The sequence below is a fragment of the Mycena indigotica genome (assembly GCF_014461135.1).
Source record: "Mycena indigotica strain 171206Taipei chromosome Unknown Mind.scaff0010, whole genome shotgun sequence".
NCBI classification, from domain to species: Eukaryota; Fungi; Basidiomycota; class Agaricomycetes; order Agaricales; family Mycenaceae; genus Mycena; species Mycena indigotica.
In genome coordinates, this window is record NW_023503009.1 from 3,953,547 (window position 1) to 3,968,923 (window position 15,377).

The following is a 15,377-nucleotide window of genomic DNA, read 5'->3' on the forward strand; positions in this document are numbered from 1 at the left end:
TCTCCAGTCCCACCACCTCGATTACCCCTGCCAACCATCAGCCCCTCATGGCTCCCATCCCTATGCCTGCTCGCGGCGCCCATACCACGCCGAAGTTCGACTCTACCAAGCCTGGTGAGCTGCGCCGCTACTTCGACGACGACGAGTTCCTGCTCGCCCAAGCCGCCATCACCACCACGCTCGAGAAAAAGAAGGCGTGCTCACGCTACTTGTCAGTTGCAGACCAAGAACTGGTCGAAGGCCTTGACGAGTTCAGCGACGCCACCAAGACCTACGAGGAATTCAAGAAAGCGGCTTTAGCGCACTATGCGGGCAACGACGAAGACCACTTACACACCTTGAAAGACTGGGACGCGCATCTCCGAGTCGGCAGCACCGCCCGTGTGGGTATCCACTCTGAAGCGGAGCTGGCCACGTTCTACCGCACCTTTGTCCATATGGGCAAATTCCTCATCGCCAAGAAGCGTCTCTCCGAAACGGAGCAAAGCCACGTGTTCCTGCGCGCACTGCAGCCTGCTTCGCTCCAAGCCGCTGTCAAGCAGTGCCTCCAAATCATCCGCCCAAACATCCACGCTGACGACCCGTATGAGCTGAAAGACTTGTACGAGGCAGCGAAATCCGCACTGGCGGGGGCCCCATCCACTTTCCTGTCCACCACCGACTCCCTCGTAAAGCCCGAGCCAGCCCCAGCTGCGATGAACTCCGAGCTCAAAGAGATGCTCATGTCGTTGACCAAGCTGGTCACGGTGCTCGGCCACCAGATTCAGACCAACCAGCGCAACGCGGCCCAGCCCAAGTCTATGAGGCCAGTTATCACAAAAAATTATTTGCTTGTGGTTTGTGGTTTATGACTTATAGTTATGTTCACTTTCTGTGGTTGAGGCCATTTTTGTGCTTGTGGTATACATGGTTGAGGTTTTGATTTCCGTGGTTAAGGTTTTGATTTCTGTGGTTGAGGTTTCAGGGCTGTATTGTAAGTGTCTAGAAGCTAAAATTCAGATTTCCTTTCTCCCTCCCATCAGATTCAGATCAATTCATCAATGCTCTACGATAAGTTAATACTCTTTGCAAAGCTCCAAAGTCTGGACAGCTTTACTTACCAGGTGATTTATCTGGGGATCTTGCAGTTCAAATGTCTGAGGGCCTGAGGCTCTCTGACGCTTGGTGAGATCAGGAGAATCTAGATATGAAGGAGGTAGGTGCCTTAAACTGCGATAGCAAGATTGATGGGATTGATCGGCCATCATAATATCAATTTGTACGAGATTTAAATGTGGGTAAGAGGTCTAATGTATGATACCTGAAGCTCAAACATAATGAACATGACCATAAATCTCATAGCACAACCACAAACCATCAATTGAGAAGCAAAAACCATGTAGACCACACACCACAACCTGGTAAAAAAACCACAACCATAAAGCTGTACCATCTTTAACACCTCAATGGAAAGAGCACAGACTCCAATAACTAAATTTTTGTGGAAACTGCTCTTATACAAGTCTGACAACGCGCGCGCCCGCAAACCGGGTTCCAACCCGGGCTGCGGCTACTGTCGAAAACCGACTCACTACGTCGGTGAGTGCAAAGACGTCAAGGAAGACCTCCTAGCGGGGTTAATCAAAAAGAATCAGCAAAACCGCATTGTTCTCCCCAACGGCGAGTACGCACCTCGTTCCCTGGAGGGCAAGTCCCTCCGTGAGAAGGTACAGAAGTGGCACGAGGAGAACCTTGGGAGAACCCCGGCCGCAAAATCCAGCCCCAGATGGTTGTCGAAGTCGTCCCCCAGCAGCACGCGCACGCCGCCGAACCCTGCCTCTCTGCCCATCACCACCCCACTCACTCCTTCGTCCTGAGCACGGAAGAGCGCCTCGAGTCGATGGCCGTCGAGCAGCACATGCTGCGAACGCGTATGGCGGCGAAAAGAGAGAAGGAGGCAAAACCAAGAAGGGTGACGTGACACCCGCTGACCGAGACACCGCCGATCACGGAGCCAAGCCCGCGGGACCGGATAGCCGCCCGATCATCGCTCCAGCCGCTTCTCTCTCTGACTCCGCCACTGCCAGCGCATCGACCACGGCCAACGCGTCCACCTCAGACGCGGTCCCACCTCCCGCGGTACCCTTCCCCGAACACCCATACGCAGCCGCACGCGACGCCGCTTACGCGCCACCTAAAGACCGCAACGTGGGTGCAGCCCCAAAAGCTCAGCCACGCGCTTATGCGCCAATCCACGACGCGCACAATACGAACGACCTGTACCAAGCCGTGCTCAACACGCCGGTAACCCTCCCGGCACGCACTATCCTCGCCAATCCGGAAGTCTCGGCACTTGCACGCGCAAATCTGACCCCGCGGCGAATCACCGAGAAGAAGGCCGCCGAACAGCTCTATCAAGCCGAACACCCTCTCGCTGGCTTCAATGACTGGGCCTCCGACCCTGCTGACGAACGCGAGACCGCCCGCGCCGCCGCTATCGCCTACGCGCTCCCGAATACGGCCACGCCAGCCTCCGCCGAATCTCGCGGCAAGCTCGTCAGCAGAGACGAATACGTCCTGCTCTACGATGTTGGCCAGCTCCCCGAAGACTTGGTCGTCTCGGCCAAAACCACAGCTATCCGCTGTGTACTTCCCGTCGTCGACAACCATGAGGCTATCGAAAGCATTGTCGACCCCGGCTCTCAGATCATCGCAATGTCTGAGGAGGTCTGCCACCGTTTAGGCCTCCAATACGACCCCAACATCGTCCTCCAGATGCAGTCCGCCAACGGCGCTGTCACCCCGTCCCTCGGCGTCGCCCGCAACGTCCCTTTCCGCTTCAAGGACATCGTCCTTTACCTCCAGGTCCACATAGTGCGCAATCCGGCCTACGACATCTTGTTGGGCCGCCCGTTCGACACCTTGACTCGCTCGGTGATCCACAACTATGCAAACGACAACCAAACAATCACTATTCACTGTCCTAACACCGACCGCGCTGCCACCATCCCAACGCTTCCGCGCGGCTCCGCCCGCGCTGCCAAACTGGATTTTATCCAGGACAAGATGATCCGCTGGAAGCGCTAGCCGCGGACAACGAAATCGCGCTCGTGATCGACCACGACGCGCTCACGGACTCATTTCACATCTCGGCCTACAAATCACTCGAATCAGACACCCGCGAACACGTCCAGCTCGCTTATCTGGCGGCCTGCAACAACATAGGTAACTCCTACGATACCGTGCATTGCGCGCACTACGCCGCGCAACCGGCTTTCACTCTAATCGACGGCGATTCAACTCGCCCGTCATTTCCCTTCCCTCCATCTCACTCATCTACTACCAGTGGGCTAGTCCCCATATTCTCTATCCACAACTCAGCGCGCCTTCCGCGCGCACGGCCTTTTTACTCCTCTACTGAACTACTCGTACCTGACTCACTTACCTCACCTTACAGACCATCTCCTTCTCCACTCTCACCACTACATGCTTTCGTACATAGCTTCCGCCACAACCCAACGGAACGAGAATCATGTACCCACTCGCCAGCCGCTCTCTTTTACTACAACTTCTCACTCGCTGCTCCCCACGACCATACGAAAGGCTGTCCGTCTTGTTCCTGCTTGCAAACGATGGAAGAAAATTGACAAGGAGGGGTTTGCCTTACCTGCGTGCTTCAGCAATTCGGAAATTCTCCTTGGTCGCCGCGCCTCAAGATATACTTCCTGCGAACGCAAAAACCCGAACCTCGCTGTTTCAATGTTCCAAAGCTCTTCACGGAAGGCAATCCTGTATCCCCAGTCCAGCGCACCGACTGCAATTGTCGCGTCTGTCCTGTCCCGCCCTCAGCACGTGCCGTCACGCGTGACTCGTCACCTCATCCGACGACTCTTCAATGGCGCGTCCTGCGGCGCTATCGACCGGTGCTCGTGCTGCTACGATATACACACATGGTGTCTATTTCTTTTGGCCCGTGCTAGTCGGGTTTAAAGCCTTCGCTGGACGCGTTTTTGCTCGCGAGTGGACTCCGGCGTGGGCTTGGTCGCGAAGCTGGGAATCTGCTGGGAGAGGGGATGTGGTCGTGGAGGGGGCGTATATGGATGTGTTTGTGGTGCTTTTAGCGCCGCGGATTTTGTGAATGTAGCGTTTACAGTACTGAGTTCCTTCATGTAGAGTGTTTCTGTTTTAACAAACAATATAGTATCTGTCTTGAAGGCGGTCCGATGCCCGGCGTTCAGCGGACAACTCGAGGAGGGCAACGTGTCAGTGGCCGGGCAGGATTTATGCTGGAGTACTTGCAGTGGGGAATTCTGCCCTAAATTCTATGGTCTCGGAACGCTTTAACAACGGCACTTTTTTCTTGCTGTTGCGTTAGACATATATTGAGTGGGTATGTAGACAGTTGCATACTATTGAATTACAGACAGTTTCGAAGGAAATTTGGACACCTGTAGCTGTAAGATCTAGGCAGTGCTTCTAGTGGCTGCTAGCACCCCCATTGCCTAGAAGGCTAGATCCTACTAGTCTAGCAACTGCTAGCAGAACTAGGCTAGATAGTGCTTACAAAGTCATCAAAAATCAGTATTGATACATCAAATTGATTAATATAACTAAGATATTACTATATATAGAAGTTTAACTCCTTTTCTTCAGGCCGATGATCCGGTATATAGTGAGGAAGGCCTGTATCAATTACTATCCTAATTGGGACAGGAATGATGTAGTATCATAGAGCCATCAAAAATTAGTGATGGCGATCAAAATTGGTACTACAGTGCACTGATAATGATAGATTCAAACAGGGAACAAGGACATTAAGGGTGAAGCTCCACCTAGTTGAAACTGGGACTTGATCTTCATATTTTGCATGGCATAAAAACAAAACCCAGTGAAAAATGTAGCTGCAAGTGACAAATATTGTTGCTTGAACTGACCGAGGACGGTCAAGATTCATGAAAAGGGGAGATAATGAGCCGTCAATATGACCACCATATGAAAGATAACATATGGACCCCATAAATTCATTTTCATGCACAATAGCTATGGAACATATGAAGAATCTCAGAATAAATGTTGCAAACCTTTGAATCAAATCTATATGCACCCGGCCACAAGATCTAGGCCTGCTAGGCCAGGGACTAGTCTAGACTCTGAACCGAACCAAGGTAACATGTCCATATTTGGCAAGTCTGACCCAGGACCTATATTAGAACCTTCCAGAAGCCTAAACTAGAACGTTCTAGAACCGGATCAGTGGATCAGGTCACATCATCACGTATTATGTAATTAATTTGAGAGTAGTATATAAGGAGGCCTGTAAAACCCTAGATTAATAGATTAGCCCCCCCTGGGTGTGCCTACTACCATTGTCACATCAGTCGGGTTTTGTCACACTTCACATATTGTCAGGTTAAGATAAACGTCAGGTTAGGTTAAGTGCAAGTGCAAGTGCTAGGAGAGTAGAGCCATATTGCTCCTCTCAAATTTCAACTCCTCACCCAACATCTGCTGTTTTCCAGTTCATCACAGTGAAAACTCCAATACAAGCTTATACAACATTCCAACTGTCAACTGATACTAACCAGAACATCTGAATCCGAGGGCCAGGTTTGGTTTGAACCCGGACCGGACCGGACTGACGCGCGTTCGGCGTTCAGGTTTGGCCAAGGCCGTTTCCAAACCAAACCTGGCCCTCGGTTCGGCCAGGTTCAGCCGTTTTCAGTCCAAAAATGCCAGTTCGGGGCTGGTCCGAACCGCTGTTCAGCGAAATCCCGTTTTGAACCGACCCGGCGTTCCGGCGTTCCGGCGTTCCGGCGTTCGGCCGAAAAGGGCCAAGAACCAGACCGAACCGGACTTGGTCATCACTAGATGCGTGACATCAGCAGCCGAGACCTCTGGTCTTGGTGGGTGTGGCATGGTCACGTGTATGGGTTTGATTGATTGATTGGTGGGTGGTAAGTCGCGTACTTAGATGGCTGTCTGTTCTGTAGCCAGGTATAGTGCTTGGAGGTGCACTGTGCGGGCTGAACCAAGGCCTGAATCCTGTACCTTTTTATGTTATTTGTAGCCAGCCTGGAAGAACGAGGCGGGTATTGCAGAGCCAGGCGACCGACTCAGTCTGGACCGGACATCCAACAGTTTTGCCGAGGGCCTGGTGCTAGTCCGGGCCGGGTCCCACAGTGGCTGCGCCGCAAACGATGGTCGCCGGCATCAGCGAATCGTTGGCTGGTGTAACGCTAACTGGCCTGGCCAGCCGACACGCAGAGCGGGGATGATAAAGTACTTAGTATGACTGCTGCATTGTGCAGCATGTCGGGAATGCCTGCAGGCCACACGGTGTCACGGTCGGCCGTCAGATGGCTTATAAGCGGCCCTGGCGCTTGTAAGATGTCACCAGCCCCTTGGACTCTGACCGCGGTTTGGGGTTCTCCCTGGCGGTGGTCCAGAGCGTGTCGGCCCTTACTGCTGCGTCGGCCATCACTGCATCGGCCATTATCGGATCAGCCATTACCGGATCAGCCATTACTGCATCAGCCATTATTGCATCGGCCATTACTGCGTCGGCCTTTTGCACACGTGACGCTTGCAAGATTCGAGTCGGTCCGACTCAAGCCACGGCTGCCTAAGTTCGGTCTGGCACTGGCATTGCTGCATATTGCAACCCACACCAGGGTGTCGGCGGCATTTGTTATTGTTAATGTCACAGCGTTACACTGTTTCAGAACACTGCTTACTCAGCAATTGTCTGAGTAACACTAACAGGCGGCGAACCAGCAGCATAGCACAGTCGGTCTACCAGCTGTCTGGATGGCATTGTAAGGGCAACCCTGGAGACTCCGACGAAAGCCTAGCAGGGGAGGATCCAAGACGTGAATAAAAGCTACAGGAAATACACGGAGGGACCGACCTAGCAGGGGAGGATCCAAAGAGAAGAAACTCTAAGGGTCTGCCTGCTAGGGCGCCAACTATATACTGGTCGTCCGTAACTGCCGACGTAGGCGCAGAAAGCCTGAGCTGAGCGGCGTTGCAGGCTCTGTCCCAAGGTGATCGTTGGGAGGGTCTTGACGGATCAGTGATTGTGCGGGCGAAGGAGGCCGAGGACGAGGGTTGGGGTAGGTCGGAGCGTCCGAGGGGGCGCCGGTCGGATGTGCCTCGGATGCGCTCGGACGGTCCGAAGGAGGCCGAAGCGGGGGTTCCCCTGACAGGCATATGACTATGGTCAGGCCCAGTTTCAATGGGCCTTGAAGTTAACTTGAGCTTAGGTTGGACTTGCACCAACTCCAAGCCTCAAGACTGGTCTGGTGTGATGCGTGACATCAGGTATCAAAAGCTTTGGCTTGGGCTAGCACCGTCCACGTGGGGGAGTTCAATGTTGAGTCGTGGTGATTATTTACTTGCTTGCTTGCTTGGTGTGTGTGGGGGAGCTGGGGGGAGGGAATACTGACCCATTTCGATCAATTCAGCGGGCCTGTGACCCGTGACCATTTGGCCGAAATGTCCAATTCGGCCACAGGCCGAATTTCGCGTGACCTATTACCCGATTAGGAAGTTCGGCGTGCCGCAGGCGCTGAAAATTTCGAAATCTTCCCGATTAGGACAGTTTGGGACCAAAAGATTTGGCTGTGACCCGTGACCCGCCGAAATATTTCGGCCAAAAAATCCGATGTGACCGTGACCCGCCTAATTGAATGAAATAGGTCAGTATCCTACACTGATCTGGAAGTCGCAGGTATTGGCCCTTGTTGCGTCACTGCCTCCCGCGTCTTCCGTCCACACTTAAAGGGCTCAGTGTGATGGGAAGGTCATCCCGGCAGTCCGACGCGGACACAGTGATTGCGCCCGAACGCGAACCTCGCGGTGCCCGACCCCGACAGGCTGCTGGCGCAGTTGCGCTCACGCTGCCCGTCAATGCATCATATCATGATTGAGGTTCCGCTCCTGCAGCTGAGGTATTAGACCATGCCCATATGCACATCTCTTTGTAAAAATCCACGAGGCTCTTCAGTGCTGATCTCAGTGGATCACTGGGCATTGGAGTGAAGGAGACAGATGATGGTGTCCGACTCGGACACAGACAGGCTACGTGTGGAGCTAGCTCCGCCGCTGGTATCTGTCGCCGCACGCGGGGACCATTGATGCATCCACACATTAATTTGGCAATTAAGCAGCTCAAGGCACATAAGACGCCTCCCGGGGCTAACGAACAGCGTCCCTGGCAGGAGACGAGATGCAGGACCCGGGACCAGTCCGGTGCCCCACCGACGTCAACAAAACGGTACGCAGGTGGGTCCCCATCCGCGACGCACCCGCCCGGCGGGCTGAGGAGTGCGCCGCGCCGCCGCGGACGGCATGTCCGTGATCCCGCAGAACATGGGCCCGCGGGATAGATGCTTGAGGGTCGAATGCAGATGCAGTATGGTGGAACACACTGTCGGTTGATCAGTGCTTTCAGAAGACCGATAAGGTGGAAGAGCACACTGAGCATTGGAGAAGTATACAGTGCGGCTTCTCCGAGGTCAATCCGCTGCGCGCATCATTTGCAGGCGCTAATGGACAGCGTTGTTGCCCACGGGCTGCATCGCATGAATACCGGTGCAGAGTGGAGGAATAAAGATAGCGCACTGCTTGCGCAAACAGCCCATGTCCGTGTTGTTGCTCCACCGCTCCAGAACATCTTGATGAAGACGCCAATGACGTCAGGGCAGCTCGAACACGCCTCCGAGTTAGGATGCTCTTCAGCGGCGCGTCGTCGAAGTTGATGTCGATGCGCCGGTCGGCAGCTAAGATCGTCGTGGGGAAGCTGACGCGGCCGCGGCGATAGCATCCACGGCCCGGCCACAGTTGGGCATAAGCCAACCGCAAGCGCGGCGGCCACCAATCTGCGCGGAATCGAGTAGCCTGGCAGGCGCCTAGTGTGATATTGTGTCAGGTGTACAGATTATCCTCCATAGCGCTGAGGCGGATGGCAAGCAGCACCACGGGGCACGATCGTCTCCGGATGGCCAGCCGCGCAGACCCGTTAGCGTGAGCTTTCAAGTTGCGTCGACGTTTGATTTGCCAAGTCCGGACCCACAGAGTCGGAATCGATGCGCCGGTGTAAGTCCTGTGTTAGCAATTTCGTCTCAGCGGAGAGTCTCAATACAGATTTAGACTCTCGAATAAGTTGGCATCCAGAGAAGGAGTTGTTGGGGCATGTGTATCGGCTAGTGTTGCGTAGATCTGCCACTGAGGCTGGCATTTTGCATCGAGACGAGTTAATTCGTGTCCTCGACAGTGCTGTTGCACACACGCTGCATAGTTATTAGTATAAATACCGGACCGGAGTGGAGGAACAAATCCGAAGATGACCACTCTCCAGCGGCAGGTCCATATGCTGGAAGATGATGATCATTGTCGATGTGCGCGAGATGGTGCTGACCGAGTTGGGCGTCAGGAAGCTGAGGTGGCTGCGGGCGCGGGCATCAAAGGACTGCCAGTGGTTGGGCACAAGCCAAGGTCCAAGCTTGCAGCGCGGAGGAGAATCCAGTATGGCCCAGACCACATTTTGCATACCGCGGGCAGCGGTCCAAGTTCGGTTGGGAAATCCGAGGCAGTTGCTAGTATTCCTGCTCGGGTAGAGCATACGGTCGATTTGATGACTGGTGTCTGAAGACAGAGAATAAGCTAGGATAAGAGTGGGCTTGTAAAAAGGTGCGCGCTCGGTCAGCGATGTCGGGAAAGCGAGGACAGCGTAACACGCCAGGCAAAGATCTCCAGCAGCACAGTGTCACCACAGATTTAGACTCCCGGAGAAGTTGGCAACTGGAGAAGGGGTGGTTGGCGCATGCGTATCGGTTAGTGTTGCCGTAGCATTGCGCCAGCTGGCGCCGCAGGTGTGCTGCAAAGGCTGGCATTGTGCGTCGAGATGGGCGTCAGGAACAAAAAGGGAGGCGATTGCGTAAGATGTGACTGGGCGATCACATCATGATTAGCTCCGCGCCGGGCACGCCGATTGGCTGGGCACACGTGTGCGCTGTCAATATGTGGCAGCGCTTTCCTCTCTTCACTTCCAGCTTGGCTGCAACTGGTCGCTCCATGTTTCCGAACGAACTCTTTCACGAAGTGCTCAAAGATGTGTCGCCCGCCCAGCTCAAGCTCGTCGCTCTTGCTTCTCGTCGCCTGCGCCTGCTTGCCCGCCCATTCCTCTACAGCAAGCTTGCCGTGAAGCCATATGCGCCCGCGGAGGAGCGCATTGCCTGGTCAGGCGGCGCTATCCTTAAGCTCCCACCTGCTCATGAGGTGGTGGATGCCATCGCAAAACTGGCCTTCTTCATGTCCCCCGCCATTGCGCCGTATGTGCACTGCATCAATGTCGCCTGGGAGGAAGTGAATGGCTTCGCCGAAAGAAGCAGAGACGCAGTATTCAACGATGTAGCCGGCACGCACACCATCTGTGACGTGCTATTCGCCGGCATCTCCAAGTTCGTTAACCTACGCAAATTCTATGGCCACAGTCTCATATTCACGCTCTCTGCGCTCGCCAACCTTGCGCAGGTCCGCGGCCCGATTGAGCTGGATCTCTTCGCCTGTTCTGTGGACTCCGAGATCCAGGCATTCCTTCGTGCCGCTATTAACGCACTCGACATCCGTATCCGTGTCTCAAGCGTCAAAGTCGCCACCTCGGCAGCATACAGTCCCACGTGCACGCTCTCAGAATGGTTCGCTCTTTGAGCCCATCACACTCTCCGCGGTCAGCCTGGACATGGATCAACCAGTGGAAGGGCTTACAGAGTGTGCTACCTCACGTAAAACACCTGGCGCTTAGACTCTCCGAGGGCTGCGGCGCGTTGCTAACCTACTCTGGCTGTGTGCAGCTGCAAGCGGCCTTTCCCGCAGTTGAGCAGCTTAGTGTCGAGGCGGCACTCTATGTGGACGATCCGGGGCTGCCGTGGGATGGCCCTAACGGCGGCGAACCGTTGTTTCCCGCTGTATTCAAGCTCACGACCACGTATGAAGCCAGTGAAGCTTTACCCCTCCTCCTGCGGATTGCACCGTCTATCCACACATTGCATGTCGAAAACGCTGATGCCACAAGCTTAGTGTCCGTGCTGCAGCGCAATAGGCAGTGCATCCCCGTGACAATCACGACACTCACCCTCGAATGCGACTCGGAGGACGGCGATCTTGCCGTGTGGGGGCGCGGTCTTTGCACATTTTCCGCACCTGCATACCCTCGACTTCACCGTAACGATGCTGTCCGGACGCGTGCCCGCCGTAAGTGAATGTCTCCTAAGTGTCGTCATCCGAACTGTGCCCATACCCTACTCAATACTATCACAGCCTGCCGCCTTCCTCACGGGCTTCCCGGCTAGTCTTCCCTTGGGTTTGCAGCGGCTCGAAGTCAAGTACTCGGACACGAGTATGTTCTCTCGCCGTGGGCCCCGGAGCGGTTCCTCGTCCGACACCTTGGTGATGCAGACAGGACAAGTGCTACGGAGGCAGCTGCTTCGCCGTTGCCCCAATCTGAGCTGGATTTCGATACTTGCACCACCCTTCCATCTCAACCTCCAGTGGACAAAGGACGCATAATCATAATATAGACACATACGAATTGAGCACACCAGATCACAAAAGATATTCAATATTGATAAACGAGAGAATGAGCGGCATTTGTATTCTTCCTTACTTGAGCTGATCTTGTGGTCAAAGGAAAGATAGGGGTGATATTGCACCGAGTCAAAGGATGCCCTGATCCAGCGGCGGGCGACCATACGTCTCCTACACCAACATCATTAGTGCATTATCCACCTCATCATTGGATAGAGAAATACGCACCGGCTCCTGCGGGCGGTTACCCAACACAGCCTCGATCCGCGCCAACACCGCAGCATCCAGCTTGGGCAGGACCTCAAGCGCGCCGAGGTTCGCCTCGAGCTGTGCGACGGAGGACACGCCGAGGATGACTGTGGAAGTGTGGCGGTGCGCCGCAACCCACGCGAGCGCCAGCGCGGTTCCGCCCAGAGTTCAGCAAGTCGGGGAGAAACGACGCACCCGCAGCAATTTGGCTGAGGAGACGCACTTTCCAAAGCAGCTCTTCGCCCTGGGGACCCTCCGTCGCCCCGCGAAACATGGGCACGGTGGCGAAGCGCGTGCCGTCTGGGATGCCGTCGTTGTACTAGCAAAGTTAGTTTACGTGTTAGAGGGTTGAGGAGGATATACCTTCCCCGTCAGCAGTCCGCCCTGCAGTGCAGAGAATGCGGTTGTGCCCAGGCCGTACTTGGCGTACAAAGGGCTACAAAGTCAGCATTAGCTACTGCTGAAGTTTGATGGTTGCCCACGCACGCGTATTCCTTCTCCGGACGTTCGCGGTGGAACATGCTATCGTCTCCTCAGCATTATTTCGAAGGAAGAAAGAAGATGGCGCAGACTTGTGCTTGCACTGCTCCGCGATCGGCGCGATGAGGTTTAAGCGCGTGGCAACATCTGTGCTGCGGGTAAGCGACGGGAGGTCTCGGGAGAGGTACACGCTCACGATGCGCCTCCTCGATCTGGTGCGCTCCACTCGGAGGTGCCCCAGTAGAAAGCCTGCGTGTGAATCTTAGTGGATATGGATAGACAAAATCCACCACTCACCCAGCCCTGGTCGATAACATAGTTAAATGCGCGGACGATCTCCTCCATCGGAACTAGCCTGCGTCAGTTGACCTCCTTATGGCGAATGTAAGAAACCCACCGGTGGTATCGCAACGATGCGAAGATGACGTCGACATAGTCCATCTGGAGCCGTCGCAAACAAGCCTTCGTGCCCTCGATAACGCTGTTGCCAGTCAGAGTTGTAGGAAGGAAAGGAAGGTGGCGCACTGTTTGTGCGACAGCCCCGTGTGGTTCGGGCCCGTGCCTGGCTCGTGGCTCCAGAATATCTTGGTTGAGATGACGAGGTCCGTGCGGCGCCAGCCAAGTTCTTTGATAGCGTGTCCCCTGATTTTGCTGGAGTCAGAGAAAGCGTGGTCAGAAGGGAATCTCAGGGAACGCACATTTCGCGCTCAGCCGCACCTTTCTGGTAGTCCTCCGCGGTGTCGAACATGTTGATCCCATTCTCGAAGGCGGCCTGCATGATGTCCTTGACGCTCTCGCCCGACGACGGAGCCTCCGAGGGTGAGCCCTGTCGAGAGCTCAGCTAAAGCCAATGGGGAATGCGCAAAGACGGACAGCCGCCGAGAGAGAAGAGCGGCACGCGCAGACCGCTGGGGCCCAACCGGCGGAAGGGCATCGCTTTTGCGTCGAAGACGGGGACTGGAGAGGACATGGGGGCAGGTGGAGAGGAGTGGAATGGGAATCGATTGCAGCGTCGGCGAACGGGCCGGTGGTGTCTGCGGAAGGCGGAGCGCCGTCGGTGGGGGCAGTAGACCTATTAGTGAAATGAGCGATTGGCTCTGCGTGATGAGCAAGACATGGGTAACGCACCGTGAAAAACTTGAACACGCCGTAGCGACTATCAGGACCCAGTTACGCGGACGAAATAGCACACGCACCTTGCCCCGCCGGTTGTGCCCTGCTGCTTGCCATCCGGGCCGTCCGCGGCTGATTTCACGCCGCTTGTTTCCGCCCAGTAGAGGCCGCCACCCTGGGTGTCAGACTCGCCAGCGAAAAGTGAGGGATTACTGGGGAGTAGATCAGCGAAATAGAGACTGAATGCACAACACGCACCTCAAGCCACGCCAAATCGACCGTCGCAGCCCATCCCTGCTCCTACTCGCGCTGTGGCTCAAGCATAGCATTCGTGCCGCGCTCCGACCAGGGGCGGGACCGTCTCCCGCGCACATGGAAGGAGAAGACAAGGCGTGGCTGCTTACGTGGCACTGGTGATCGGCATCAGGTCCGGGCTCGGCGGCCGTGACATCAATCTCTGGTTTCTTTCCTCCGCTCCACGACGACGATGCGCTTGCACGACGATACCTAGCGCACCCTGCGGGCCACTCCGCGCACGAACGACAATCCGAGGTCCAATTTCTCTGGTGCATTTCTACTCCAGACATCGCCCTGCTCGTTCTCATAACTCGGGCCGGCAGTGCGTCCAGGACTATGGTCGAATGCCACTCCCCGTGCTCGTCAGCTTTCTTGCTCCACCCGCTTTGCCCGCCGCCGCCGCCGCCGTTGCTAGCCGTTGCTGCGCTGCATCTACAAGTTTGCCACCCCCCCACGGCTCTTCCTTCGCCTTAGAAATCCAGCCCTCGGGCCCGGTCCATATATCCCCTGGTGTGTAGCTCCGGTCGCGTTCGCCTCGCGGACCGGCTCTTGCGCGACACGTCAACGACACTGGCCCGCGCTTTTGCTTCCTTGCCGCCAGTATCTTGACGCCCACGACAATTGTACTTAACGCGCTGAATCTACGGATCCTCTAGTTTGTCGTCCACTCAACGTGCACTTACCAGCAAGCTCTTCCGCACTGAGCTGTCCCCCCGCGCATGACTGTGTTTTCGGCAACGGTCATTTGATGCTTGTCATATCTATTCGACAACATGCTGGAATGCCCTGTCGTCTTACCAATCAAAGAAATATTATCGAGTTAGGCATGCACGAGTCCAAACACATGTCCGAAGTCGGCGATAGATTCAATCGCTGGTCCACTGCAAGTCCAGGAATGACCTACGGATAACTATCTGCCGTAGACCGCCACACCCTTTCAGTAGTTCTGCCTGGAGCTCATCCCGCTGGAAGACGGCTCAATCCCACTCTTCCCGTTTGCCCCCCGGGAAGGACAGCCCTTGAGGACCAAATATGGACACGGAGACTTTCGAGAGTGGGCGGAAGGATGGTCGATAGGCTGGCGAGGAAGTGAGGGGCCTGGAGAACGGTGTTGATAGGATCAAGGCCGCAGATAACAGGACAGAATTCACCTCGCTTGGCCGAGAATCACCGCTGGACTCTTTGACACGGAAATCGAGGGTGCGCAGGTTCGGGAAGAAGGCAAGGATCCCGGACCAAAGGGAGTAATTGCCATTATCCGACTGCAATGCTACGTTAGTTATCGTGGGCGGAATATACCTCTCGATGCGCTGGAGGGTAAACAGCAGTCTCCCGGCAGCTTCATTCCAAATCTTCAGTTTGTTCACAAATGGTGTGCATGGGAGAACTGCAGGCAACACTTTGCAGGCTGTGGTCAGCTCGCACACACGGAAGCACACAAGCTGGCTCGCCGCGGCCATCTCTGTGTTATAAGGCCCATCGATGACCTGAACGCACAGCTGTTCGAGTCCCGGGAAGGTGCGGCGGCAGCTGCTCGATGCCAGAGTGGGTTAACACCAATGAATTCTGGATCCGCAATACAAGATGTCGCACCCTGGAACACGACATCTTCGCGCGACAACCTGGCAAGGCTGAGCAGACGCTTGTCAATGCACCAAGTGAACTTGACCAGC

The 15,377-nt window shown here is 55.3% G+C and overlaps 3 protein-coding genes across 3 annotated transcripts; 2 read left to right on the forward strand and 1 right to left on the reverse strand.

Annotated features, from left to right (window-relative positions):
* Positions 1–47: 47 nt before the first annotated feature.
* Positions 48–851, forward strand: MIND_01152300 (uncharacterized protein; the record flags this gene model as incomplete). Its single annotated transcript, XM_037368052.1, has 1 exon — positions 48–851. The coding sequence occupies one exon, from the start codon at positions 48–50 to the stop codon at positions 849–851; it is 804 nt and encodes a 267-aa protein (XP_037215884.1).
* A 1,028-nt stretch (positions 852–1,879) lies between these two features.
* MIND_01152400 (uncharacterized protein) lies at positions 1,880–3,066 on the forward strand (the record flags this gene model as incomplete). The annotated part of the gene is made up of 2 exons (XM_037368053.1): positions 1,880–1,910; positions 1,976–3,066. 2 exons carry the CDS (start codon positions 1,880–1,882, stop codon positions 3,064–3,066), a joined length of 1,122 nt encoding a protein of 373 aa, XP_037215885.1.
* An 8,628-nt stretch (positions 3,067–11,694) lies between these two features.
* On the reverse strand, positions 11,695–13,994 carry MIND_01152500 (Aldo-ket-red domain-containing protein; the record flags this gene model as incomplete). Its single annotated transcript, XM_037368054.1, has 15 exons — positions 11,695–11,736; positions 11,794–11,892; positions 11,954–12,133; positions 12,178–12,250; positions 12,301–12,336; positions 12,387–12,543; positions 12,585–12,649; positions 12,692–12,775; positions 12,820–12,936; positions 12,993–13,120; positions 13,168–13,366; positions 13,423–13,431; positions 13,491–13,619; positions 13,666–13,716; positions 13,945–13,994. 15 exons carry the CDS (start codon positions 13,992–13,994, stop codon positions 11,695–11,697), a joined length of 1,419 nt encoding a protein of 472 aa, XP_037215886.1.
* Between the last annotated feature and the right edge of the window lie 1,383 nt (positions 13,995–15,377).